The 27,900-nt window shown below is 42.5% G+C and overlaps 8 protein-coding genes across 12 annotated transcripts in view; 7 read left to right on the forward strand and 1 right to left on the reverse strand.

The window, feature by feature from the left end:
* LOC124310854 (tyrosine-protein phosphatase 99A-like) overlaps window positions 1-27,900 on the forward strand; it is a 691,797-nt gene that overhangs the window by 636,963 nt on the left and 26,934 nt on the right. The window lies entirely within an intron of this gene.
* Window positions 3,150-3,988, forward strand: LOC124311513 (histone H1.3-like). Its single transcript, XM_046776042.1, has 2 exons — window positions 3,150-3,249; window positions 3,339-3,988. The coding sequence occupies exons 1-2, from the start codon at window positions 3,235-3,237 to the stop codon at window positions 3,672-3,674; spliced, it is 351 nt and encodes a 116-aa protein (XP_046631998.1). The 5' UTR covers window positions 3,150-3,234; the 3' UTR covers window positions 3,675-3,988.
* On the forward strand, window positions 5,125-10,265 carry LOC124310903 (aminopeptidase N-like). Of its 2 annotated transcripts, none has more exons than XM_046775049.1 (19): window positions 5,125-5,219; window positions 5,284-5,696; window positions 5,771-5,973; window positions 6,045-6,200; window positions 6,336-6,503; window positions 6,584-6,693; window positions 6,757-6,790; window positions 6,856-6,975; window positions 7,034-7,097; window positions 7,870-8,026; window positions 8,097-8,178; window positions 8,249-8,429; window positions 8,540-8,735; window positions 8,817-9,091; window positions 9,160-9,353; window positions 9,421-9,579; window positions 9,646-9,789; window positions 9,846-9,921; window positions 9,980-10,265. In XM_046775049.1, exons 2-19 carry the CDS (start codon window positions 5,286-5,288, stop codon window positions 10,127-10,129), a joined length of 2,880 nt encoding a protein of 959 aa, XP_046631005.1. In that variant the 5' UTR covers window positions 5,125-5,219; window positions 5,284-5,285; the 3' UTR covers window positions 10,130-10,265. The 2 variants fall into 2 exon arrangements, with proteins under 2 accessions (XP_046631005.1, XP_046631006.1); XM_046775050.1 differs by having other exon boundaries at window positions 5,164-5,228.
* LOC124311481 (keratin-associated protein 19-2-like) lies at window positions 14,409-15,187 on the forward strand. Of its 2 annotated transcripts, XM_046776001.1 has the most exons (3): window positions 14,409-14,570; window positions 14,642-14,825; window positions 14,856-15,187. In XM_046776001.1, the coding sequence occupies exons 1-3, from the start codon at window positions 14,556-14,558 to the stop codon at window positions 15,083-15,085; spliced, it is 429 nt and encodes a 142-aa protein (XP_046631957.1). In that variant the 5' UTR covers window positions 14,409-14,555; the 3' UTR covers window positions 15,086-15,187. The 2 variants fall into 2 exon arrangements, with proteins under 2 accessions (XP_046631957.1, XP_046631956.1); XM_046776000.1 differs by having other exon boundaries at window positions 14,642-15,187.
* On the forward strand, window positions 16,187-17,059 carry LOC124311454 (protein suex-1-like). Its single transcript, XM_046775954.1, has 3 exons — window positions 16,187-16,299; window positions 16,381-16,606; window positions 16,680-17,059. The coding sequence occupies exons 1-3, from the start codon at window positions 16,285-16,287 to the stop codon at window positions 16,967-16,969; spliced, it is 531 nt and encodes a 176-aa protein (XP_046631910.1). The 5' UTR covers window positions 16,187-16,284; the 3' UTR covers window positions 16,970-17,059.
* Window positions 17,568-18,463, forward strand: LOC124311468 (keratin-associated protein 6-2-like). Its single transcript, XM_046775974.1, has 2 exons — window positions 17,568-17,783; window positions 17,870-18,463. Exons 1-2 carry the CDS (start codon window positions 17,763-17,765, stop codon window positions 18,338-18,340), a joined length of 492 nt encoding a protein of 163 aa, XP_046631930.1. The 5' UTR covers window positions 17,568-17,762; the 3' UTR covers window positions 18,341-18,463.
* Window positions 18,921-19,698, forward strand: LOC124311516 (shematrin-like protein 1). The gene is made up of 3 exons (XM_046776045.1): window positions 18,921-19,063; window positions 19,161-19,323; window positions 19,391-19,698. The coding sequence occupies exons 1-3, from the start codon at window positions 19,046-19,048 to the stop codon at window positions 19,552-19,554; spliced, it is 345 nt and encodes a 114-aa protein (XP_046632001.1). The 5' UTR covers window positions 18,921-19,045; the 3' UTR covers window positions 19,555-19,698.
* LOC124311236 lies at window positions 19,682-22,134 on the reverse strand. Of its 3 annotated transcripts, XM_046775643.1 has the most exons (6): window positions 21,383-22,126; window positions 20,925-21,182; window positions 20,639-20,766; window positions 20,180-20,558; window positions 19,923-20,052; window positions 19,682-19,831 (listed from the first exon to the last, which is right to left on the reverse strand). In XM_046775643.1, exons 1-6 carry the CDS (start codon window positions 21,455-21,457, stop codon window positions 19,746-19,748), a joined length of 1,056 nt encoding a protein of 351 aa, XP_046631599.1. In that variant the 5' UTR covers window positions 21,458-22,126; the 3' UTR covers window positions 19,682-19,745. The 3 variants fall into 3 exon arrangements, with proteins under 3 accessions (XP_046631599.1, XP_046631598.1, XP_046631597.1); XM_046775642.1 differs by having other exon boundaries at window positions 19,682-20,052; window positions 20,639-20,763; window positions 21,383-22,134; XM_046775641.1 differs by having other exon boundaries at window positions 19,682-20,052; window positions 21,383-22,132.

A 27,900-nucleotide genomic window follows, 5' to 3' on the forward strand; every position in this document is an offset into this window, starting at 1 on the left:
TAACTCAAAAATTAAGCAGTAAAACTGGATTCCTAATTGACTTAGTAATAAATGGTTTCCGTCGAAAAACAAATCACAATTTCTTTTTTTATAGCATCAAATTTCAGGTTACCAGTAGAGGCAAGACGGTATCATATGAAAGAATTTTGTTTTTTATTGAAACGAAAATTTAACAAAGTATATCCATGAACCAAACTGCATTGAGCTTAACCAGTTGGTCAAAAGAATTCAATTATTGAGAAGTGAGGACAAGAGAATGAGGATGGAGAAAGCTCGTTATTTGTTAGCACAGTTTTTGCCTTTTGGCATGATTTTCTGATCTGATTTGATTAACCCTTGTGATATTTTTTGTGGTAAACAGGAACTGGATAGTACACCGGGGGTGGATGATAAACGGGACGGTAGACCGGAACTGGGTGATATGAACGATGTTTGTAATATTTCTTCAAGAAGTGTTCGTCTCCGGCCAGATCGTGGATTTCACCACCAACCGCCTCGCCCACCTCAGCACCTTCCATTGGATTAGCCAAAGAGACGGTCGCCCAGACCATCACAAGAGCAACAAGAATCTTGACACAAGATAGGATATTTCAAAAGTTGATCAAAATGCCTTTAAAGTTCTAAAACAGCGACTTACCATCACGAGCTTCATTTTGCGTAAGAGCGAAAGAACTGTCTACGTTACAAGATCTTGGACAAAATTGGAATGAATATCAACCTGATGACCACCTCTATATATACAGCAAGACCCTCCTCCCGTGTGTTACCATTACATAATTTGTCGAGCTTCTCGCGCCTCACGATGATTTTGCGTGTTTTTTTTTTGTAGCACAGCCTTGCGTTCGGGAAGCTTCCGATGGCCATCAAAACGACCTTGACAAAAAGACTGGAAGACAAAATGCTGGGTAGGGTTCAACGATTCTCCCATGTAACCCTTGCTTCCGTCTCAAAAATCCGAACTATTTGAAATACCCAACGAAACGCTTTGATAGGGATTTCAATGCCAAGACATTCACTTTCCTCGGGCACACATGTATTACGCATTTCCTATTTTGTACAAAACTTGACACGACGACGCGAATAATATGGGTTGACCTTTTGAGTTTTATTGAGTTTTATGGGATCAAAACAAGGCCGGTTGTCTGAACGCCACCCATTAGGGGCTGAAGGGATTGGAGCGACATTTGTGTCTCTTAAAATAAAATGAAAATCGTGCATGCTGGAGTTGCAATGTTCCAACAGCCTGGACTACATCGTCGCTGTTTCCCTTGAACACAAAAGTGCCGACTGCTCATGGCTTTCAAATGTACCTGAACGAGATGCGTCTCAAGGTTAGGTGGCATGGACGTTGAGATATATTCGGGATAAGAAGGCGGAACTCATTGTTACCTTGCTACGCCTCAACAAGCACGTTACCTTTTAGTATCGACACAGCCAATGCGAGTTGCGTAAAAATCATCGTCGCCAACTAGATGGCTAATAGTTGTGCTAGCTGTATATAAAAGGCAGCAGAACATGGCAGTAATCATCACAATCCTGCCTGGAGTATCCCAGCGTTAACACCACAGTCTACATTACTCTACAACATCATGAAGCTACTGATGGTAAGTCACTTAAATGTTTAAAAAATATGTTTGAATTTTAATTACAATTTTGAATTTTAATTACAATTTTGAATTATTTGCAATGTTATTAAAGATCCTCGCTGCTCTTCTGGTGGTCTTGGTTGCCGTTACTTTGGCCAATCCGACGGAAACTGAAGCGGTCGACGGCGATGCCCAGCACGATCTTGTCGGAGACGAACACTTTTTGAAAAAGTACAAGAAACATTCCAAGCACCACGCCTATCCGGTGTATCACCCAGTTCCAGTTTATCATCCGGTCCCTGTTTACCATCCACGTCCCGTCTACCACCCAGTTCCAGTTTACCACAAAAAGTTCCACAAGGGTTAACGAGACTTCGTTTATCTGGAACTCAAGCTTTTTCCAAGTGAATGAAAACAGGCATGCAGAGCTTAACCAAACAAAAAAAAAAAAAACACACGCACACACATCGAGCTTTCTCTACAAAGGCATCCTTCTTTTCACCTGTCAATCATTAAATAACTTGTTACGCGCAATACGTTTTACGGCATTACCTTTTTTCACGATTTTTTAAATACAAGTTTTCTTTGAAAATAAAAGCAAACATTGTTCACGTCATTTTCTCCGATGCTATGCCAAACAATTGACGAAGAAAAGGAAGGCCTCATCTGTTGTGGCCAAGCTATTTGTTTTGTGGAGAGGACAACAGTTGCAGCAAGTTGATGAAGTTTAGAGAGAAATCCGCAGAGAAATTAGGCAAAGCAGATGGCCAATATGCGTGAAACGCGCGAGCTTTCCAATTTCCCAACAGGAAATGCTGGTAGCTCTCAAACGCAGTGAAAGTTTCCAAGAAAAATATGTCTATTCAAACAAGGAACTCGGCGAGCCCTTTTTTTTTCTTTCTTTCGATGTGAAACGGATCGAACCAGAAGTCTTGTCTGTTACACATGACGCCACAGCAATCTACGACAACAGAAGGACAAAAAAAAAACCCGACGACGACAATGCATAACTTAAGATTCAGCTTTCGATAGATGGGCCGGTTCCAAGCTAACTGACATGAAACGAGGAAACCATCTCAACACAAATGTAAAAAGGAATTTAGCATAGGTATTTCTGCTGTTTAGGTATATCAAGTGACGAAACTTTTGTTTTCACATGAGACTCTTGAAAAAACAATTAGTTCAAGGCCGGCAGGTGATTTTCCTATATACTTGTTGCTGGCGCTATTTATTATCGGAAATTACCCATCAGTTCAGCATTCCTCCCAACTTTTTTGGGGGCCGTTTTTCCTACTTAGCCCAGCAGCATTATTATTTGGGTTGTGTAGCTATAGCCTATAGGCCACTTGCATTACTGAAGGATAAGACGGGCCGCCATCCATCGCTGGGTCGTGCTGGCGCAGCAGCGGTATCCGGAGCGCAACAACCGCATTTTACTCCACTATGCACGTACCTCTGAGGCCAGCGGATGGGCGAAGAGGCGGGCGGAGAAAAGGAGAAAGAAAGGGAAGACAAATGCTACTATTGAAACTCGCTTTTCGTCTTCTTCAAGCCCGCCCTGCAGGCACATCTACCGTATAAAAACGGGCCGATTCCCCTCAAATGCACACACTTTCCTGTTTAACATTCTAGTGAGTACTACCACAAAATGAAGCTCCTCATGGTAAGTCTTTCTCTCAACTTTCGGTCAATCTATTCTTCACCCCCACTTATAACATTTGTTTGATTTGTTTGGTTTCATTTGCGGCACAGTTGATCGCGCTCTTTATGGCCATCGTGATGGTTCATTCCGTTCCGTTGGAGGGCGAAAAAGGCGAAACGGGAGCCATCGTCGACGATTTGGATACGGCCGAATTGTTCGCCAAGAGTTACGGCAAAGCTAAAGCCCCAAAATCGTCGTACGGCTCACCTAAAGCCAAAGCACCAAAGGCTCCCAAAGCATCCTACGGTGCTCCAAAAGCCAAGGCTCCCAAAGCACCTAAAGCCGCTTACGGTGCCCCTAAAGCCAAGGCCCCAAAAGCTCCAAAGTCCTCTTACGGCAAACCCAAGAAAGAGAAGGCACCCGACTATTCCTACGGTAGAAAATAAGAACTTTGGAATAGCTACTTGACACGCAGTATGTGCATGATGTTATTACCCAATTCCTGTTGACTGATGAACGACGACTCGCTTGTGTTTTTTTTGTTATACGTTGGATCACGCTGTGCCGTTATCTGACTATACCTCACTCCCTTTTGACTTCCCAATGTTTCTCTATATGCTCCGTTGAACGAAACAGTTTCATATCATACGATACTTTTCTGTGGTTAAGTGTCACCTTTTCCCTCATTTCGCTCAATTAATCGTTCTGTATGTTAAACCCTATCTCTTCTGAATGAAATATAAATTTTCCAAAACGTGAATAATTACAACTGTTGCCTCATTTGACATATGAAATCAATATCGCTGCGCTAACAGTGGGTCAACTCCAATCCCAGCGGAGAGTTATACATATCAATTTAACATCTTTCGCTTTTTTTACGACCAGCAATAAAACTCTGAAAAAACGGCCTTCAGACAACAGGCACTCAATTTTCGAACAAATTTCGACAAGGAACCGAAAGAGAGAGTGAAAAAAATAAAAGACCCACAACAAAGAAAGGGATAGTTGGCATTTAACACCGGTGCACACGAACCGTGTATACACACTAGCTTTTAAAGTCTTTCCAAACAATGGCACATTTCAGGTAGGCTCAACACGACCTTGAAAGACAAATAATAACCAACCGTATCTTCATTCTACAAGTCCATGTATGGGCTAGACCGAGGTCATAGCCGTCGGCCGTCTCCATACGGAGAAGCGGCATTTCGGCGTTCATAACAAGTTAAGCTATGGGCATACTAAGTGTATGCATAGGGAAGGTTGTTGTTATTCTCTTTCGTTCTAGGGGGGAGTTGAAGGACCTCGGTGAGCCTTTCCTATTCTAAGAAGCGACCAACAACAACAACAACTTCGAAAAAGGATGGTTTAAAATTATAAGGGTTGCTTCTCGCCGTGCGAGTTGTGTTTTGTCGACCGTAACAATGGGAAAATGAAGAAGCAACTAGAATCTGAACAACGCAGATGCGAGATATACAAGTCCGATGGTTGTCCTTCACCTTTCTCAGGTTTCACTGGAAAGCAACCAAAATTGGATTCTCGTTTTTATTATTAAAAAAAAAAAAAAAACAATAATCTCACTAACATACAAACTTCAATAATCTGGAAATGATTTCGACGGAGCAACAAGACAAAGTAAAAATGTAGTTTCGGCACAGAATCAGGTTAAAACCGCTTTTTAAAAAATAAGCACATGCATGGATTAATTTGTTGTTTCTCGCTGAGCTCGAAATACTTTATCACGTCGACAAGTCTGTACTTGTGTAAAAATAAAAAAATATTTGGTCAAAGGAAACAATAACAATCTCGACAGGTGATGGTTATATCAATATAAATGACCCGGATGGGCAAACGAGTACACGCTTTGATGCTCAAAATAATCTCGTTCAAATAATGATAAATGATAAATGGCGTTGGGTTTTGTCTTTCAATTTCAATTTGTACGATCACTCGATTGACGAAGTTGGAGTAACTCAGTTCAAGTAGGATTTCAAGTAAGTCAAGTAAATATTACATTTGAATATTTAATGAAACAATAATTGCCTAATCGATATAAAGAAATGAGGAACTTGCTGCCCTTCCTTGTTCTGATCGCGGTCGCCTCGGCCTTTGGCAACATCCAAACGCAATTCGATGGCCCTGATGAGGTCGAATTGAGGCTATTGGAGCCGGCAGTCGTTCCCGATCCGGTAGACGGAGTAAGCCGCTGGTGGTACACTCCTTCCCGAAAGGCCCACATTTACCGTCACAAATACCCGAAAAATATTCAAGCTCAGCCAAGGCAAGGCGAGGATCTACGGCTACCGGGCGACGTCTTACCCCGCTTATATAATGTCCGTCTTCTGCCCTTCATCGAAGTTGGCAACTGGACCACCGACGGATACGTGGAAATATTTCTCGACTGCATCATCTCGACCGTTAACATTTCCATGAACAGTCTAGATCTCACCATCGATCCGGCTTCCATAACAGTATATGCCACGCCCAAAATAAATCAGAAATCGAAAAACTGGTTGTAAACAATTAACCCCCGTTATAACTATAGGTGACGGAGGAACAGACCGGCAATCCCATTTCCGTTGTCGATTTCATCGATGAGCAATCGACTCGCGAAATCATCACGATTCAAGTCTCCCGGCCATTGACTGCCGGCAAACAGTACAAAATCACAATGAAATTCATTTCGATTTTAAACGCTTTATTGGCGGGATTTTATCGATCATCTTACGTCGAAAACGGCGTGACCAAGTATTTATTTACGCTTCATAAGATGAAACGAGATATTTCTTTTATTGACTTTGCGCTAAATCATTGGAAAGGTATCTAGCCGTGACTCAATTTGAGGCAACGGACGCTCGCCGCTCCTTCCCCTGCTTCGACGAGCCCACAATGAAAGCCAATTTCACTGTCACGGTTGGTCGCAAAGAGACATGGACTTCCGTCAGCAACATGCCGCTCATCACAACAGAACCCATGTGAGTATATAAAGATCTCAATAAAAACAAAAATACGAAACAAAATAAGAAAAAATTAAAGGAAAAAGTTACTGACTGTCGACTAACTTCCAGTCGATTTCTCCTTCGTTTTGAATGAAAAATAAATTGGGTTAGTGTTGGAATGCCTGGATTCGTTTGGGACAATTATCAGACGTCGGTGACCATGTCGTCGTACCTTGTGGCGTTTATGGTGTCGGAATTCATTGGTATCCCAGCAGAACCAGGACTCAGCAACGTGGAATTCAGCATTTGGGCTAGACCGGAAGCCCGCAACCTCACCGAGTAAATAACGACTTTCTATCTTGATTTATGATGATCCTACCTATATGTAAAAATAACGCTAACTATAACTATATCTACAGTTACGCACGAAACATTGGGCCCCGGATTTTGGAGTTTTTCGAGAGTTATTACAACATCGACTATCCGTTGCCAAAGCAAGACATGGCTGCTATTCCAGACTTTGCCGCAGGTCTGCACATTTAACATTATTTAATTTTTTTTTTAATGAATTCATATTAAAATCAAACAACAGGAGCCATGGAAAATTGGGGATTGATCACCTACAGGTACCCGCGATTCAAATTATAGCCAAAATTTTAAAACAATATTTAGTGAAACTGCCGTTTTTTAGAGAGCAATATCTGCTTATCGATCCCAGTACGGCCACTGCCCGTGCAGTCCAACTGGCCGCAGTGGTGAGCGCTCATGAGCTGGCCCATCAGTGGTTTGGAAATCTCGTAACAATGGACTGGTAATTTTGTCTTTTATTGAAGTGTGGTTTTCTTTGATTAAATGACCATTGGTATTAGGTGGAACGCTCTTTGGTTAAACGAAGGATTCGCATCATACATGGAGTACATCGGAACTGATGCGGTAATAAAATTAATCCATTTAAAACAAAATCAATTAGCCTATTAGCCCCGGTCACTCGTTCAAAGCTGCTTAGCATGATACATATGTAGACGTCATTTAGCTGCTCTAAATTGCATCAGTCGACGAGTGAAAGTCATCTCCTATGTTGCCAAAATAGAGCTCATCGAACGTGATTAATTAATAGTCAAAAACGAGTTCTCTAGCTGAGTCAGTTTCTAATGAAGGAACAAGTCCAAAAAAGAGTCAATATTCAAGATTATAATCTTGGCAGGAACAAAAGAAAGTTGATTGAAAATTGGAAATTTCTATTAAAATGGCTTCTGCAACGCACAAGATCGAATAATCACGTAGTCGCGTCGGGGGGAAAACTTGAATGCCAAAAAATGAGACGCTTTTTATGACATACTATTTAATCTGGAGAAATCTGCCGGCTTCGACTCTGGCGGGGATTTCGTCTTGGACTGTTTATGCAACAATCTTTTCGTCGATCTCACGTATGCCATATAGGTGGAGCCAAGGGGTCCGCAACTCAAATTTACTACAATAAAAAAGGTAAAAAAGTGAAAAAAAGTGAAAAAAGGAAAAAAAAAGGAAATTTACTTTACGTGCTAAAAGAAGGGCGCGCGCGAACGAACCCCCCCCTCCTCCCCATCCCCTCCCTACCCTTTTATTTTCGCTTGAAGGAAAGCCTATCTCAAAAGTAAAAAAGGAAAAATAAAGCAAGGAAAAAGTAAAAAAAATAAAAAGTAAATTTGAGTTGCGGACCCCTTGGGTGGAGCCTGACTTTAAAATGAACGACCAGTTTATCATTGAAAATTTGCAATACGTGTTCGGTATTGACGCTTTGGAAACATCTCGACCCATCAACATCGAAGTTAACACACCTGCCGAAATCAACTCGATGTTTGACGCCATCTCCTACGAAAAAGGTTTTGCTGAAACATCAATAAATGCGTTTACACCAAATGGATTGAAAAATAATTTTAAACAATGTTACAGGCTCTTGCGTCATCAGGATGTGCGCAGATATAATCGGACTGGAAACGTTCCAGCGGGGATTGACACGTTATCTCAACGACAAGTAAATGTTTCTATCGACAAAAAAATGCTGATTGATGATCGCTTCAAATAATCGACTGTGATTGCGACAGTGCGTATGGCAATGCAGGTCAAGACAACCTGTGGGCTGCCCTTCAAACTCAGGCGGATTCAGAAAATGTGATCCTCCCTGCGACGGTCAAGGAGATCATGGACACTTGGACCTTCAAAATGGGCTTCCCATACGTAACTGTGATCCGCAACTACCAAACGGGCGGCGCTGTCGTGATTCAGGTTTGATTTAACGGGATAGACGCTGCCTTAATTAGCATTAGAAGGGGAGAGAGACGGGAACAGTCAAAGACCCTGAAACAATCAAAGAAATTTCAATACTGTTTTGACAGAACCGGTTCCTGCTGCGGAAGAGCAATGACACCACCGATCCGACCGTCTATCAATGGTGGGTCCCTCTAACGTACACCAGCGACTACACTCAGACACAGCAAAGAGACTGGCTCTCTGTCGATGAATTCAGTAAGTCATTGCCCAATCTAGGAGCTGCCGCCAACCAATGGGTCATCTTCAACGTCGATCAACAGAGTTAGTTCAAAAGAAAAAAATTAAATTCTAAATTTCTCGCATCTTTTGTATACATTTCAATGCAATTTCGCACGAACGCAGACTATTACCGAGTGGCTTACGATCCTACCAACTACGGTCTGATCCGTGACCAGCTCATAGCCGACCACCAACGCGTCTCCGCCAACAACAGAGCTCAGCTCCTAGACGATTCTTTCAACTTGGCTTTGACCGAATTGATTCCATACACTGATGCACTCGATCTCACTTTGTACCTGAAATACGAACGAGAGTACGTCCCATGGCACGCAGTTCTTTCCGAACTCAACTACGTCGACATTATGCTCTACAACTTTGCCGAGTTCTCCAACTGGAAGGTATAGTCGTACAATCAATATTCAAACGTGTTTTTCCCTATTAAAAAAAAACGATCGCTAATGCGCAGACTCACATGACAAGCCTGGTCGAGCCCTACTACAATTTCATCGGATTCCAAGAGACCCAGTCTGATCCTCACCTGACAAAGTATTGCCGCATCGATGCCATGAACTGGGCCTGCAGATTGGGAGTGGCTGATTGTGTCCAAAACTCGCTAAGCACATACGCTACTTTGATGAGCCAACCCGACAATCTCGTCCAGTAAATCCTCAATCAATTAGTATATGAACTGCTTACAATGGTGCTAAAAAAAAAATTCAATTTAAAGAATCGTTTCGCCCAACGAAAAGTCAACGATCCTGCGGACGGCCATCGAGTATGGCGGACAGGCCGAATACGATTTTGCTTTCAACCAGTACAAAACAAAGTCGGACACCAGCTTCCTTGTGGCCATGTGCGCCAGTAAGCAAGCCACTGTACTATCTGGGTAAAAAGAAAATGAAAAAAATCAACAGGATCGACCAAACAATTAAAATTTTAAAAAAAAATACAGGTTGCTCGAAATGTTGCTGGATCCTACTTCGGGCATCTTGAGTTCGGATGTCAACACGGTCTTCAACAACGTAGCAAACAACCCGATTGGAAACGAGATTGCTCTAGATTTCTTGATCAATCGATGGGACGACATTCAAAATGCGTAATACTTGATTTGAATTGAGTTACGACGATTAAAACAAAATCGAATTTTTACAGTTTGGGTTCCGTTTACTTTGCTACCTGGTACCGCTACGTTTGCACCCGTCAAAATACTCAAGCTGGGCTTGATAAAGTATGGAACAAAATTTGATGACAATTAAAATCACTGACTTTTTCCGTTTTCTTTTCAGCTTATTCAACTAAGGGACGCTCATTCAGTCATCTTGGGCAATTCCAACAGTGTAAAACAAGGAATCCAGACCGTGGAATCAAACATCAAATGGGTTTCGCTGAACCTGGGTGAAATTGGCACTTGGCTGGCCGGCAATCAACCAGCGTAGACCATTTCCAAAGTCATTCGCCGCCAGTAAACGAAGACGCAATCCAAGTTATCTTATTACATTAAAGTCAATCCCCCCCCCCCTAAAGTTCTAGATTATGTAGTAAGGCTGACAATACAAATTCTGCAGTAGCAATAAAATAAATTTTGCTCACGGCATTAACACGCTGAGCTATATTTTTTTTTCTTCAAGATGGTGGTATTATTTAAAAAAAAAATGAATAACTTTCACGGAGGAAATCATTCTCCCGGGCCCTTTAAGTCAATTCCCGCAATAAGCCCTGTCCCGAGGTTACCTAACAGGTTTTTAGAATCTTCTACAACTTTTTCTAAGAAAAATAGATCTCGGCGTAAAAAAATAATGAAAGGGGACAAGGGCAAATGTGATGTTGAAACACACCCAAAATACAATTAAATTTGATTCGTTCAATTCAAATTTGTGTTTTCCAGTCAACTGGAAAATGAAAAGTAAGTTGGAAAAAGATTATGAGCTTCAACCCTCGTTCAAATTAAAATCTAGAAATTTTCACATGAATAATCTGTTAATCTGTTTACCGAGTGTAAAAATTGCCTAACAGAGGTCCTGTCACACAAAAAAACCTTAAATGTGATGGTAAATTGACAATGACACAGCCGGTTTTGCATCGTCAAATCCGGGAAAACGTGGTCGACAAATATCGGATTGACCTTTGACGATTTCTAATTTCTATACAGGCTTTTCAAAGCGTCGTCCATTTTCAGACAGTCGAAATTTAGCAAAATAATTTACATTTCTTAAAAAGAAAAACACAGGTGTGTGTGCGATTGACAAAAGAAATTTTCGCCAAACCTTACAGAGATCCAATTTCACTAGCACAGACGTGGAAAAAAGAAACATTGACGACTTACTACTTGACGATTCTTTTACATGTTCCAGGCGTCTCTGTGATGAATTGGTGATCAACGTGTTGTCCCATCCCTAGGGAAGAAAATGTCTCACACTAATGTATTTTGCACAAATGGCTTAACACTTAAGTTTTTTGTCGAAAAAAATCTGACTTGTTTCACTACTTCACCAGAAACATCTCGACGACGACCATATATCAAGCAAAGGCAGCTCGGCCTATAATGGCGGGAGAAGTAAAAATGTGCTCTACTACAGATTTGCATAAACATCAACGTTGCAAATTTATAAATTTAAAAGTTCATAAATTTATAAAATTATGTATACTGTAAAAATAAAAAGCAGTAAATAAAATAATAAGTTGTGACAAATTTTTTTTAAATATTTATTTGAATTGTTTTGATTTTTATTTTGAACGTATTCCTGCAAAAGAGAAAATGCCAATTTGTTTTTAACTTGACGTAAACAAAACGGCAGTGGCAAGCTAGTGTGAATTCTGGAGATAATAACAATCAGAGGAGATTTTTTTTTAAATTTTCATCGCGACCGTTACATCGAAAGTTAAGTTTTATGCTTTCAATTTTCTCTCCGTTTACCTTTGGCCCTGACCCAATTGTTTTCATTACATTCGAAATGTCAATAACTGATGATTTACTTCCCTTAATCACTAGATGCTTCGTCACTTATTACCGTAACGCTGTTTCTCTTATGCACGACACAGCTTATACCATAAGATTTTTTGTTTACTTTGATATGCCAGTTTAAAACGAAATACTTCTAAAAATAGTAGAATGGAGTCTATTTGAAGTTGCTGGACTACATTTGCAGAGGCGAAAAGAAAACAAGAATGGTGATAGTGTCGCGTACACCATCAACGAAAGTGAAAAGAAAAGGGCAGAGATTATAAAGAACATCGACACAGCCGCTCCAGTTATCAGTTGACAAATAAGCTGGCTCACTAAGCGGAGCACCAGCTCAGTTCCTTCTCTCACCATGAAGCTCGGTTTACTGGTAAGATTTAATTTTGATTTTTTTCGATTTCCTATCGGAAATTCTGGAAACGATTTGATTGTCCACAGGCTGCCGCCCTGTTGGGCTCAGTGTTAACGGTCGCTGTTGGCCAATCTTTCGTCGACGTTTCTTCAGACACCGACCCCAGCGTTACCGTCCGATTATATGATCCCATGGTCGACATGAAAGCTGAACAGTTCATCTTAAAGTACTTTAAATACAAGTGGATTGCCAAATGCTACAAAAAAGGCGAATGCCGTAATGGTATGCAAATTATTTTAAATAACGGATTTGTTACTTTCCAATCAAATTGCGTTTCATTATGTCATTTTAGATCGTTACGAAAGTTACAGTTACGGTGGAGGAGGAGACTATGGGGGTTCAACGAAGAGCAAAGGTAAGGGTAAAGGAGGAGGAGGGGGCTATGGAGGGGGTGATGACTATTATGGAGGATCAACGAAGAGCAAAGGTAAAGGCAAAGGAGGGGGTGGGGGATATGGAGGGGGAGGGGGTGACGATGATGGAGGCTATGGAGGAGGATCGAAAGGTAAAGGCAAAGGAGGGGGTGGGGGATATGGAGGGGGAGGGGGTGACGATGATGGAGGCTATGGAGGAGGATCGAAAGGTAAAGGCAAAGGAGGGGGTGGGGGATATGGAGGGGGAGGGGGGTGACGATGATGGAGGCTATGGAGGAGGATCGAAAGGTAAAATCTACGTAATCAAAAGTAAAGGCAAAGGACGAAGTGGATACGGTCGATCCACGGAAGGATACCGTGGATCAAGTGGATCGGGCGGCGGATCAAGCGGCGAAGGCGGTGGATCGGATGAAAGTGGTAGCAGTTCCGGTGGTTCCGGATCATACAAAGGCGAGAGCGGAGGTTCATCCAGTAAAGGAAGCGGATCTGGCAAAGGAAGCGAATCTGGCAAAGGAAGTGCATCCAGCAAAGGAGGCGGGTCGGAAGGAAGTGGATCTGGCAAAGGAGGCGGGTCCGGAAAAGAAGGTGGATCCAAGACCAAACGTTAATTGGCATAAAATTTCCCCATTTATTACATTTCTGCAACACTTGTGGCTCATTCGGGCCTTAATTATGATTCCTTTCCCTAAATGTGAGACTTCGAAATAATTGAAATGATCGAAAATTTAACAGCCCCGAAGATATTATGAATACTATTTATATTTACAATTTTCTATCAAAGTGTCTATAATATATATTAAAATATTTAATTACATAATTTTGTAATTCAGAAATATTTGTCTCCCGCTTTTCACGAGTAGAACAATAGATAGCATTTGTTTTACAGATTTGATGAATTGATTCAACATTTCCGTTTCCACGCAATCAGCCAAGAAATACAAATTGCTCAACAACATTAATTGCACGCCTGACCGAGTTACAAGTTGCATTCACGTTTTCATTTAAATTAAATCATTGGATGGATAACGGATGCCATAGAACGGGATTTTAATTCGAAGCGATATTTATCTGTGAGACCACTTGTCACGCTGGTGACGTGTCCAACTTTTACTTTGAATGTGGATGGATGGACAGTAGAGTGGCAATCCGCCATTTAAAATAAAAAAGAAAGAGGAAAAATAGTCTCGATCACATTTAGGAAAAAAAAAGAAATTGTTAACCTACTATCTGATCGTATATAACCTTGTCATTCCGTTTGTCGCAGTAGCACCTTTCCCTTATAGTGTTTATTCTGTTTAACGCTATTCCTCTATGGCGATTATTAACCTTTTGTGAGCCATCACACTCTTATTCACGTAACTGTGTGGTCGGTCTAATCTGCTTGCAGTCAATTCGACATGTGTGATGGATAATTTAGAATTGCGTCATATTGGGAAATGAAGGCTTTAAGACTTTTGGCGTAAGTTGAGTTGTAAGTTATAGCTTGTGCCTGTGGGAAACGCTTGACATTGGGAAGTCAAAGCTAGGCTTATGAAAAAAGAATGTTCACAAAAAAAGTTGTACCTAAGTAGGTAGGCCTTATATAGACACTTTGAATGATGATGGAGACTTGTAAGATTGTCGGCATCAGTATAGAGCCTTGACCTGTTTCACGATACACGCACGGATTTCGGATCTGTCGTAATTCCGGAACATTTCGGAAAAAGGATTGACCAATTCCTCGATGTTAACCCTCGATAGGGCATCGAGGAACTTCAAAAAAACAAATCCTATGACAAGGTCTTTGGGGAGTTGGCACAGCAGCGATAACGGATGACCGTAAATGTCGTTGTTTATATACCCTTTGAAGCCTGTTGTTTATTGCTGGCCACGTTGTGGTGCAATCCTGCCTTGAGAACGGTGCCAGGGAACGAGAGGGCGGGATGGTATCGTCCGTTTCTTATATTAAACGCTACCTTGAAAATTCCCCACAGCCCGTTTGATGCTGCTGGAAGAATGTAGGAGGCTAGTCCTAGTATAAAATCCATAGACGCAACCGGTTTGTCATCAGTGAACAACAGAATTTCTGGCAAGGCACATACGGAATCATTCCATCTCTACAACAACAACATTTCACCATGAGGTTTTTATTGGTAAAATTCTGCTTTGATTGACGTTATTGTGGTTAAATCTAACTTTGCATTCGGATTGATTTTTATTATAGCTTGTATTATTGGGGTTAGCGGCCATCGCTGCCAGCCAACCCGTTGTGGAACCTGTCGCCCCCGCTGCTGCTGCGTCTATTCCGGATGCTGACAAAGTTGCGATTGAGAAATCCGTCGATTCGGATTTAATGGCCAGCGAATCCGGTTTGGGTAAACATTTCGGAGGTCATCACGGTGGATTCGGTGGACACGGTTTTGGTGGACACGGTTTAGGTGGACACGGTTTTGGTGGACACGGGTTTGGTGGACATCACGGAATCGGCCATGGATACGGATATGGATATCCAGGGTTCGGTGCTGGCTACGGAGGATTTGGTGGATATCCAGGATTCGGATTAGGGCTTGGCGGATTAGGTGGATATGGTCTTGGAGGAGGTTATCCAGGATTTGGACTGGGCTATGGAGGATTAGGTGGTTTCGGTGGTTACGGGTACGGCAGGTAACCGCTGAAATCGAAAATCGATCTTAAATGAATCTGTTAACTCTTTTAATTATTTGTATTTTGTATGTGAACTTTTGTAAGCCAAATAAATTTGTGTAATCTCTTTTGGTGTTTTTTAATGATAACCATCAGCAGGAAAGATGGATTTATACAAAAAAAAAACAAGATACATTATTCATGAACCCTTTTTTTTATTTCCACCATGTGTTATGCAAATTCCATTTCATAATTTGTTTGTGACATGACAAAAATGTTTTACCACCTCTAAATTCCGTCCAGTTTCACGAAGACAACGTGTTGGCACGACGATGAAACCGGTGTAGATTCATTTGATAAACTGGAAGGGAAAATATGGCATATAATTCAGATAGCGATTGCAAACGTGACAGCCAGCAATAATAAACACATCAAATTAAAACATAATTAGCCTCGATTATACAGATTGCAAGTTGCAAGACGCGAAGAATATTTAACGCCTTATTCTGCATAATAAATTCCAAGGAGTCTCTAACAGTGATGACCTACAGATAACATTTCGGAAACAAGTTTCAATTCGACCTTAACCTGATTTTATTGCAAATGAACAGTGCGCGTGATTGCATACACGCAAACACAATGAATTGATTTATAAATAACCTATCAAGTCCCGCGTTTTTATTTCTAAAATAATCCGCAAGGAAAATTGGATCCGGTCGGCGGATTAAATTTGTCATAGAATAAAAAAAGAAATGTAAGCGTCAAATAATCTCCTACAAAGAAATCAATAGCCAGCACGGGGTTGGTGTGTTTAGATAATCGGGAAATCGGATGTATCTCTTTTTTGCATATCTTTGACATAGCCTTTCGGCAACAGGAAGTCAGGAAGTATGTGTGCCTTGACCTGTTTATGATTTAAACAGGATATCCCATTTGCTTTGGGGGCACCTTACCAACAGAGCTGGTTTTTGCCCACAATTGTATACTTCTTTTAAAAATGTTTGGCAACTTAAAATATGAACGAAAGGGAAAAAACGGATTGCGTCAGTTCGTCAAGTACGTTACCTTCAGAACGTATACCTGTTATTGCTGTGTTGGCCAAGGGAGGGAAAAAAAACGACAACACAGTATATAAAGACCGGAGACTGAATGAGGAAAACCATCAGTGAACACTGACTCTCTTACAAGATTCAACATCATCTCAAGTGAAGTGATCCGCACAACATGAAATTCCTTCTGGTAATAGTCCGAATTGAGTGTCGAACCTCAAACGGAGAAAACTGCTTATAAGTTTCTTATTCTTTTGAAAACAACAACCAGGTCGCCCTTATTGGTGTAGTGGCTTTTGCTGCTGGCCAGCCCGTCGATGAAGCAGCTGCTCCGGCTGCTGTTGTTCCGGTTGACGAAGCATCCGTCATAGCTGTTGCTGAGGCTAATCCCGACCAGGAGACCATGGAGGCCAGTGGATCAGCTTTGAAAATTATCGAGCACAAATTGGAACATTGGTTGAAGAAATGCTACAAAAAGGGAGGTTGCGGCTCGACTGGTACGAATGACGCAAATAACTATATTATTACTGGTAATTTAATTAAGTTAATAATTTATCAAATTGAATTTAGGTTACGGATACGGAGGACACGGAGGTGTCCGTCCTGTTCCTGTTCCTGTTCCTGTTTATACGCCCGTCCCAGTTTATACCCCTCCTTATCTCGGCAGCTATGGATCAGGGTACGGGTCATCTTACGGTGGAGCTGGAGCCTATGGATCAGGATCTTATGGCTCTTATGGATCTTATGGCGGTGGCTATGGATCAGGTTATGGATCGTCTTACGGTGGATTATACGGTGCCTCACCATACGGCGCAGGTTACGGGCTCGGCGGACTGGGTGGATACGGGTACGGATATTGAAAATGTCCCGACTAATTAACTTATACAAATTTCTTGTGCCACCACCCAACTTGTACATTTTATCAACGCTAATACATTTTTTGACTTCAATTTGTGTCACTGGCTTTCAAAATGTTTCATTTGACAACTTTACAAATAAAGGCACATCCCGTTGTGTGTATATAAGGAATGACAGCGCGTTCAAGTACGAAATGGCCCTTGTACACCAGTAGAAAGTTTCCGACGACGAAAGAGTCGAAAGCAGAAAGCTCTTTAGATCTCGAATGAATAAACTACTATTTATTCAGCCAAAACTCTAGCTGTAGCTAGCTTGATGGGTTCGTTGAATTCGGATTGAATTCATTATGCTGGCGCGATTTCTTCGTAATAATACAAAAAGTGATGCAAGAGCTAAAGAATACTATTTCAGACCTCGGCGCAGTGGCAGCAAAAATTTGTTTCATTCCAAAGCCTTGACCTGTTTCCCGTTTTGGATACGAACTGGTTTCCCTTTCCGTAAATGTACGTCCGCCCATTAGGAGCAGGTTCTGCTGGCTGGCATTGGCTTTATATCAATCTGCGCATGTCCACCCTTTGGCAAAAAAAGGAAAGGGAAAACAGTATCGTCATCCTGGCCGTTTTTTTCATTCTGTCCCTTTTTTCTTCACTGGATTCTACACACACAGAAAGTGAAACGAAAAACGGCATACAGTCGGCGACCTATGTCCAGTTCAGATATCAGTTGAAACAAGCTCGTTCGCGTACATCATCTTGCACAAGATTGTGATCCCGACGACACCAAAATAATTCGAGAATGAAGTCATTATTGGTTACGGTAAGGTTTACATTTTACTTTCAATTAATCCCAGTGTATAATTTTCCTGTAGATAGGCCTACTTAATTTGTTGTGTCTTATTATAGACTGTTTTATTCAGTTTGGTGATGATTGGTACCAGTCAGCCGATCGAAGAGGCGTCCGCAGTTCCTAATGCTGACGTCACGGCTGGCCTTGAGTCCAGCGATGATTCCGCATTTGCCGATATGGAGGGCAGCGAGTCCAGCCTAAAGGTCATCGAACACAAGTTGGAGCATTGGCTAAAGAAATACTACAAAAAGACGGACAAAAAGAACGACGGCAATGGTTTCGGTGGATACCCCGTATTCCCAATTCCCATTAGCTACCCATCGTATCCGCTTATTGGCTACCCACTCACATACGGGTACGGACTGGGCGGAATGAACGGATTAAATTTGGGACTGGGCGGATTCGGAGCAGGATTAGGTGGATATGGCACGGGACTTGGATTAGGGGGATATGGCACGGGATTAGGGTACGGATACGGAACAGGTTTAGGGTATGGAGGATTAGGAGGATTTGGTTACCGAAGATAAATCTCTCAATTCCTAACTATTGCATTGTACTATAACTCTATTATATTGTATTATGAATTATTATTATTCGTCCATCCATGTACATTAAAGTTCTATTCGCAAATATACAAATGTTATTCGATACAGATATGTGCGACACTTTTCTCGACAAGGAATGCACAGAAGCAGAGATTTTACAGATCAGCAGTTTATTTTCTAGACGCAGATGGATAATATAGCGACACAGCGAATAGAAACATATGACAACATCAAGACAACAGTAACACTATACCCATGTTTGACAAGCAGTTATGCAACCTTTCATTGACCGATGGCTGATTCAGAACAACCAAAATGGGCGTTTGAAATGTTGTTTTTTTGGTCTATACTAATAGAATCCGCCCTTCATAACAAGTTTGTGACGCACATTTTTCTGCGCAAATCCATCCATCAGCTTTGGGCTGGCCAGGAAGAAAGCTGGAAAAGTAATGCCCCGTTTGTCTGACTTTTGTTTTCCGTTCACCATTCCATCACGAAATTCAAAAAAGTTATAAGAGAAAAGAAAGCTGCTGGGCGATAACAGCCAAGGAAATTTCACAGTCTCTACCGGTCAAGTCCTCAGTTAACACCGACTTTTAATATCTGTTAGATATATTACTAATATAGGTCTAGAGCTCCAGCACGTCTTGCGGAATAGTGTTTCGGCATATCACTTAAAAGAAAAACATGAAGCTATTTGTTCCGGTAAGATTCAAACAAGCAAAAGAGAAAATAATTTGTTTTCCATCCAAAGGGAAAGTTTTGAGTACATGTAACACAGAAACTCCATTTGTTTCAACAGACTGTCCTCCTGCTGTTGGTCTCGATGTCGTTGCTGGCCGTCATTTCGGCAGCAGCTGGCGATTTAGCCCAGCAACACATTGACGATCCTTCAACGGCCCTCGACATGGAGCCCAGTGAATCCAAGGTGAAGATCTACAATGGGTTTGGCTACGGCTATGGCGGTAAAGACGAATAAAAAAAAAAATAAAATACTAAAGAAAAATGACGGAAATGATTGAACTCTCCCAGGTTACGCATTGCCACTTGCTCGAAGATATTACCCGTTTGCCGGAGCAACTGTACTAGTGGGATACCCTTTACTTACGGGCTATGGCGGTTACTATGGTTACGGTGGCTACGGTGGCTACGGTGGAGTGATTCCCTATCCGCTGGGCTACAGCTATGGCCGATAAATCAGCCCAACCAAAAATGTACCTTACAACATTGATCCTATTAGCTGAAATTATATGACTATAACTAATCACAAATGTCTTTGGCAAACTCAACTTGTACGTTAACGCTCAACGCCAATACAATTATAAACGTCTTTAACTAAAGAATAGGCCGTGCTCTTTTAAAAGTCAAGTGGAAATGACGGAATTCCTCAGTCGTACTCGGAGCCGATGGTGATGCTGACATCCTCGGAGACGACGCTCGTCTTGTGGTACCAGATGTTGGTATCCAGAACGACTGCAACCGAGCAACACGACATTTATCCAATTAAAAAACAAACCCCAAAAAATAAAGCAGAGCGGAAGAAGAAGGATTGTCAACAACTCACTGGTGTCGCCGGGTTGCACGGTGATTTCCATCGACTGGCATTGGTAGAAACATTCGGGCGGCGGCTCCAGCGACCAGAGTTTCTGTCCGCGGATCTGCGCCTGCCACGAGGGCAAACTGACGTGATCAACCTTCGTTTTCAAAAACCAAATTAAATAACAACGCGGACTCCTTGAGCCACTTTCACTGGACTGCCAATCAATGACCCGATTGCTGTTTGGCGTTATTTTGGAAAAAAGAAATTTCTATCGTACGTACGTGCATGTGGGCGCCCAATCCGCTGGTACCCATGAAGATCCAATCGGTGCGCGACGACTCGGAGCGTTCGGGTAGAAAGTCAGGGCGGGAATAGTGGCGTCGCAGGACGTCGGCCATCTGCGAGTCGCAGTTGCTCCAGCCGAAATACCAGGGCCGCTCGGATTTGCGCCGGTCGCCCATCGTCAGAGCCTCGTCGAGCGAGCGGAATTCCGTCTTGTACGGGAAGAATTGACATCGCTGATGACGAGATCGAGCCGAAGATGAGCCGCCGAATTCTTTCGTGTACAACTCGCTGAAGAATTCGTAGCTGAACACGTCCGCTGCCGTCCAGTTGGCCTGCGCATCTTTCACGATCACCGGCCGCCCGCTGTACGCATAACTACATATACAAAGAACCCGGGAAATTTTGAAAAAGGGACGATACTTAATAAATGTGAAATCATTTTCAAATGAACTGACGTCGATTCAAAATCCTGCGGAGAAATGTGCTGGACAATGTCGACTTGACGGACGTCCCGGCAAAAATTGCAGTCGACGGGCGGCCGGAATACGTTTCGATTGTCCACTGGCATTTGGATGTAACACTGAGTATAGTATATATACAATAATAATCCGGTTAATGTAATAATTGAAATTATATTGGCATCAGGTTTTTATAATCACGACCGGTTCCAGCATCATGCAGAGTCCCGGGCAACTTTGGTAGGGGGGGAGAACGGCGTTGCGCCAGTCGGGTGGCACTAACCTGCTGGTAGTTATCGCGGCCGGCCAGAAGTGTCGAAATCAGAGCTGAGCCAGCCCGCCAAATGAAGGGTGAGTAAGTGGCTTGCTGGGCCAGGAGCAGACAGCCCATTACCATAAGGATTGACGTTTTCCAATCGCTGGCGAAAAATGGCGTCGTAGTAGTCGAACATGGAACGGCCGCTCCACTTTGACGTTTGAGTTGGATGCGGTCCAGCAGGTCCCGCAGGTTCTCTCTCGGAACATTTCCCCAGCTTTTCACCTGCGATTTTCAGTTGGTTGTTTGTTTTTTTGACCAGCAGGAGCAGCCCCCGAATACGGAGTTTGTCGTATTATATCAAAAAGGCGATATGCGTACAACATAAATAACGAAAGTATCAGGCAGCATTAAAAAAAGAGAGCCCAAGAGAGTCCAAAAGCGTTTGGGATGAGGGCCAGAAAAGAGCCGAGTCGTCGTCTCACCTGGCGGTCGTTGAGCAGGTCTCGCGGGTAGAAAGCTGCTGCCCCTGTCGCTGCAGTGCTGGGCCGGTTTGACATGTCGCGCTCCGCGATAAGACGATTGCTGCGTCGCTATCCGCTGGGGAGAGTTGAGACGTGGAAAACGTCTATGCATAAATCTCTTTTTTGTTTTGGGAGGAGGGGTGGTGGGCTGGCGGGTGTGTTGCAAGGGCCGGAGGAATAATATCGAACCTCTCTTTCTCTCTCTTTTTGCCTTTGTTCTTGTTTCTTTCGGTTTGGATGGCAGAGCAGAGAAAGAGAAAGAATAAGGACAACTATATAACGCAACAGGCGAAAACTATGTATCAGATATTCAGGACGGGTTTCTCTCGACGCTGCTCCGACTGACACCAGCACACAACACGTCTGGGTGGCGGCCGAGCAGCCCCTTTTTCTCGCCTCTCCCTACCCTAGCTCTTATTCTTCCGACGCAGACCGGCGCTTTGGAGTGATCCGGCGGATTACGGGAATCATTGTCAAAGGGGACCAATACAAATTCGGCCATTGTCATTCAAATGATCCGCCCTGGAGCAAGTGCGGAGAAATACGATCCGCCGGATTACGTCAAAAAGATCAACAATCGATAACCATTCGGAGAAATTGAATGCAGAGGATCATATAAAGAAACGGTTGCCTGGAAATGTTTGAACGGTTTTATTATTATGTCTAATAAAGCGCTTCCGCTTTTGTTGTTGCGGCTTCAGGTTTCTTGAGTTTGTACGTGGTTCAAATCTGGCCGCTAGATGGCTTCAGCCTTCGAGGTAACGGACAAAGTTTTTTAAAAATAAAATAATAAAAAAGAGGCAAATTTGTCAACGGTTTGCGTTAGAAGTTGTGTTGAACTACTTCCGCAGTCTAGTCCACGGGTCCAAAAGTCCTTTGACGTAGAGGTCCTACGTGACACGACTCGAAAAGTTCAAAGTGTACCAGGAATAATCACACACATCCAGCGCGCGCTTTGACGACGAACATTTCTTTCTTTCTTTTTAAGACACACAGACTCCAATGTTGTGTCGGTGAGAGAGTGTATGGAACGTTTACGATGAGTTGGACGTTTCGGGGGTACCTTCCGTTTGATCATCGGCTAGAAAAACGAGCGACAAAATCAAAATAATTGCCGAAGCGCATATCTCGGCATATTATTCCTGTGGTCCCTTTTTTTTATTTTTTTTTTTTTTCGTTTGGTCTAAATAAATCCTATGGTGCTGGCCTCAAACGACTGGGAATAAATCTAGGTCATCTCGTTGCATCTTCAAATATAAAAGATGAAAGGTGAACACACACACGCACACACGCGGTCCACCCTCAAATGGCCCTATTTATTTTATTTTTTCTTGTCCAGCCATATCGTGGCTCCGACAATCTCTCTGGAGCTTATAATAACGCGCAGCCCAGCCCGACAAGCTAAGAAAAAAATAAAATATAAAATAAAATCGAAGAAAATCGTTTGGACCTCTCCTCATATTCCGACTTAAAGGAAAGAGAAGAAATGTGTATACATTTATGCATCGAGAAAAAGAGAGAAAAACATGGACTGGAAATATAAGAAGAAGACAGAAAGAAGAATGACAGTTCCAATGAAACGATTCCGACATTGATACGAACGGGTCAAAAAGAAAGAGAGAGAGAGGCCCCGAGACATATATAGTCATCTTGGATGGAGAGGAGGCCCCACGGTTGTGTATGTGCGTTGTCTGGTCGTAGATGTTGATCGCCCTCGACGACGGACACGGGACGGACAGGCCAGAGAGAGAGACGGCGGGGGAGGAATCTCGAAGGGGGCCACAGGTTGTTGTTGTCTACGTCCCACATACTACTACCATACCAGAGAGTAAACACATATAAGAAAGAAAAAGGCCAACTGGAAAGAGAAAAAAATCAGGAGACGAGATAGATATAGGTAGGAGGGTCGTTTATATGGCCGCCATCAGACCCACGCACACATAAGGGAATCGTCTAGAGCGACAAAGAAAAAGAAAAAGGAGAAGAAGGAGGGAGTGATATGAACCGACAGGCCAACAACCGTTCCATAAGTCATAAAAGAAAAAAAAAAAGAGTAAGTGCCTCAGCTCCTCTGGTTTCTTTCTGGTTATGGAGCCCTTCTTATTATTCTTCAACAGGAGGGACAACTTTTTTCCATGCCGAAGGTGACTGGACATCCGTTTAGTTTGGTTGCAGCAGGTAAAAGTATTCTGTTTTTAGAAAAGGGAAAAATGGATAAGGATTATGAAAAAAATAAAATAAACAGATATGCTGTTTACCGGGAAGTTGTTGAGGAGGAGGAATGATCACGACAGGTTGACACGAAAAAGCGGGAGCAAGCGAAAGTCTGGAGGACGAATCAAAGTGAATCATTTATAATTTGATATAGTATACAGCCCTTTCGGATTGAAGTTGAATTTCATATCGATCCATCAGAGCAAACTGAACTATATAGACACTGAGAGAGTGGGAGGAAAAAATCTCCAAGGATATCGCGCTAGGAGCATCCCGATAGGAATTCAAAAGTGAAAAAGGCAAATCAACTTTCCAATAAGTTGATATACAGGAGAGGGCGGCAGCCAGTCTCGAATCTTTTCAATATAACAAAAGAACAGCACAGGTGTGCAGCATTACACAGTAATAATGTCACTTGATGGATGACACAAATGTCAAGGAGCGGTCTCTCCGGGCAGGACACACCTACAGTGTACACGGTGGCTGGTGGAGATACGAAAAGAAGTTGCCGGGCCAACCGTCGATGACGCTGTGTGTGGGTCTATCTAAAAAAAAAGGGGGGGGGGGATTAAGACGACGACTGACGTCAGCAATAACGATCCTATAAAGAGGCCTAGATAATGTATAGATCCTAATACTACCATACGCACAGAGAGAGGCCAAGAGAGAAACTCGGGATGGCATTATGCATGTAGTGAAGAAGTGATCATCGTCACTATATACTACAGCAGCTGAAACTTGTTACGTATGCTGGCTGACGTCTTCCATCGCCCGTTTTTCCACGTAGATCAACGACAATGTTAAACCAGCAGCGCTCTCCACTCTGATATTTACACAGCCATTTCTTTTTTTTTCTTCTTTCGCATTGATTGGATATCCCGGTGCAGCACTCACGCGGCAGCTCACGGCAGCGAGTTTCAGATCCGCGCGGGACCCCGGGAGAGTTTATATAGACTATGCATTAGCAGTTGAGTTCATTTTATTATGAGTTTAAGGATTAATCTTTTCAATCCACATAGAGCCTCCTTTTCTTTTCTTTATTTCTTTCCCCCCCCTTTGCGGTTTGGCCTGCGAAATCGTCGACTTGATCAATCACGAAGTGCTGGGGGACACTATATTTCACGTGCAACTTTTTTTTGTGTTATGGTGGTATTACACGGGTTGGTTTGATAGCATTTATTCATCAGCTCGTTTTGGATGCAGCATCTTTGACTTTTTAGTGAATCACTTTCACCGGTGAACCCCCCCCCCCCCCAAAAAAAAAAAAAAAAACACCCGCAAATCGATACGAAAGCCGCGCCGCCATTTCAGTCGCACAATCCTTATATTCTGATTCGGAATAATGTTATGGCTGTGTTTTGATTGCCGCGTGTTTATTGCCTATAGCCGCCTATAGCACCTAATCAAAAGGATTCACCAACTATTTCTCGAGACAAATGTATTTTCCTTTTTGGAAAATACGAACGTAAAGTTTCTCGCCATTAAATTGCTCTAAATGAATTTCACTCGACAGCAATGAAAGATGAAGCCGTCCGAATCCATTCTATGTATACTAATAATACAAAAACATGGATGACCGATCAAATTGCTTATTTCTTATTTCTCTTGTAGCTTTTATCTCTATAGAATAGCAGCAACATGCAAAAGACACCGTTCTTGATGTATTCAGGTTCAGTTTAAAGAAAAAAAGAAAAATAATAAAAATTTGAAAAGAGACGGTGTACGGTGTCCGATGGGATTTTCAATGGTGCACCTCGACTGATTTGATAAAACGTCATACGATAAAAAAAAGGGGGGCTAGTGAATTTGCTGGGCTGTGTTATATTTTATTCAACAAATTGAAATGAAACGGGTGGGAGGAATAAGTATAATAGGGCCGGCCCTCTATTACACATGCCACATTGAATTTAAAAAAAAAGGAACAGATAGACGAGGGGCCGCTCTGTACATACATAAAGAAGAATATCTATTGAGTGATGAAAACCACAACACGGATTCCTTTTCTTTTCTTCTATGCAGGAGAATAATAGGAACCCCCAGCAGTTTTTCTGTGGGAGACATAACCAACCAACAACTCTCGGCGAGTTGTTTCGATGTGAAACTTTGCTGGCCGGCCACAAAAGAAAAAAGCGGTCCGCGTCCCATCACCGCACACAAACTGCGAGAAGAAAAGAATCGACATAATGAAAAGGAGAGCAGGACAAGAAATGGTTGAAAAAGACCTGTGCGCTGTGATGATGAAGTTTTTCTCTTCATTTGTTGGGTCACCGAGGCCGTGCTGGCTGACAATTACCGCGTCGCCATGGTGAAACCCGTCGTCGTCGTGGGAGAATGTCACGTGTATAACAAGGAAAAAGGATAATGTAGAAGATGTTTAAGGACGTCTGTCAGTTTATCAGGCCGTGGATTTAAACGATCGACCGTCAGAACAAAAAAACAAACATCAAATTGGCATCGTGATGAACTGGTGATGTGTGTGTGCACACGCACGACTTTCGTTCGGGACAAGGTGCGTACCCCGTCAACCTGCGGTTTCGAGATTTCTTTGTGTTTTTGTTTTTCTCTCGGGTATTCATGGCAGCCGGGCACAAAACAAAAGTTCAACTCCAATCTCCAAGAGTACGTGCCAATTAAAGAGACATAAAAAAGAGAACGTACCGTCGTTCACCTTTTACCACGTTTCTGTTTGTTTTCCCGATAAATGCATCAACCTCACAGTCCACTCGAGTGAGACCCCGGACGTCTTGATTATTTTTTCTCTAATCCGACATGTAAAGTTTCGTATCTCGGCTCAGCCCACGCCTTTGTGTAACTTATCGGCAAGTGAAAAAGAAGATCATCAAGTCTAGAAAAGTTGTAACACGCTTATAGTGCCGAGTTACGCTGGCCAGTCGTCGGCTGTAATCAGTGGCCCGGTGTTGGTGGACATTTAGATATGATGAAATTTAGACAAGGTCCTGGTTGCCGCCCGCCCACATCGTGTACACCGTTCACCTTTTTTTTAAATGGTGGGTGGGAGGGTGTCTGATTTATATTATCCAGATGATTGTCATATCGGAGAGATAACGGCAGCAGCCGCAGGTCTATATTTATCCGGGCGATATGGGACACACATTTTGTATATAATATCAGATGAAATCGACGCAACGCGGAAAGCCCATCAGCCCAAAGATATCAGACATAATATGATGTGTGGGATGTGATCTATTTTCGGGATGGCTGGACTCCTGACCGCTGTAGCGAGAGCGACTAGTTTTTAATGAGCGACGACGGACTATGCTCAACGTCGTCCCTGATCAACTCGTGTTTCACCCATAAACTCCACGTGACTCTATAAACGTTGAGCAACTAGCTGCAGTCTCTATCTCTCTCCCGATAAGAATAAGAGAAATAGGTTCTAATTTGTTTTGTCAATTACGTTATAGGTAGACATCAAAGACTAATTAGCCAACTGTTGAATGAAAGGTCCATATGACGAATATGTCGTTAGGAAGACTTACACAGGTTACAATATGGGCCAGTGGATAAATGTTGGGCCTTTTCCTTCTTTTTCTTCTTCTCTAAGAAAAAGATAACCAGATCAATGCGCGACAGGATGTGTAGTCAACCGTGTATATATCGCTCGACGCTATATAGCACCGCCCTTATAAGCCGACGGAGCGATTTTCTAGACATCCACGTGCGTCATTACAAAATATCAGCAGCAGCCGGAGCAAAAAAAAATAAAATAAGTAGGTACAGAGAGTAGGTATACAACACACATAAGGATCGAGGGCAGCCAAAAGGGGAACGTATAGACGTGGGCGTTATGGGGCTAAAAGACGTCATCGCCGAAGCGACTAGTTCTCTCTCTATTCGAGAAAAAAGTTGATGTATATGTATAGGAAACAAACCGGGTGCAGCGGGAGCGTGTGTTTTTCCAAGAAAATTAGTTTTTGTTCCGAGCTCAACTTTGTACTTTCATGAAATACGGAAGAAGAAACATTACGTCAAATGTTTCAAAGCCCCGACGGTGCGTAGAGAAAAAATTAAAAAAAACGCTGCGCAATAGAGAATGTCATTTCTTTTTGATCGGTTGATAAGTTAATCAACGGCGATGATCGCGAGGGGAAAAAAAGGCCAACACATGACGCGTTTAACACGTAAAATCATTAAGAAATAAAGGCCAAAGCTTACAGTCCGTAAACTATAGAAGTGTTATACAAGTCTCGACGGTTGCTATGACATCAGCAGCTCTTATTGTGTTTTGGTCCGTCTAGTAATTA

Source organism: Daphnia pulicaria, chromosome 8 (genome assembly GCF_021234035.1).
Source record: "Daphnia pulicaria isolate SC F1-1A chromosome 8, SC_F0-13Bv2, whole genome shotgun sequence".
NCBI lineage: Eukaryota > Metazoa > Arthropoda > Branchiopoda > Diplostraca > Daphniidae > Daphnia > Daphnia pulicaria.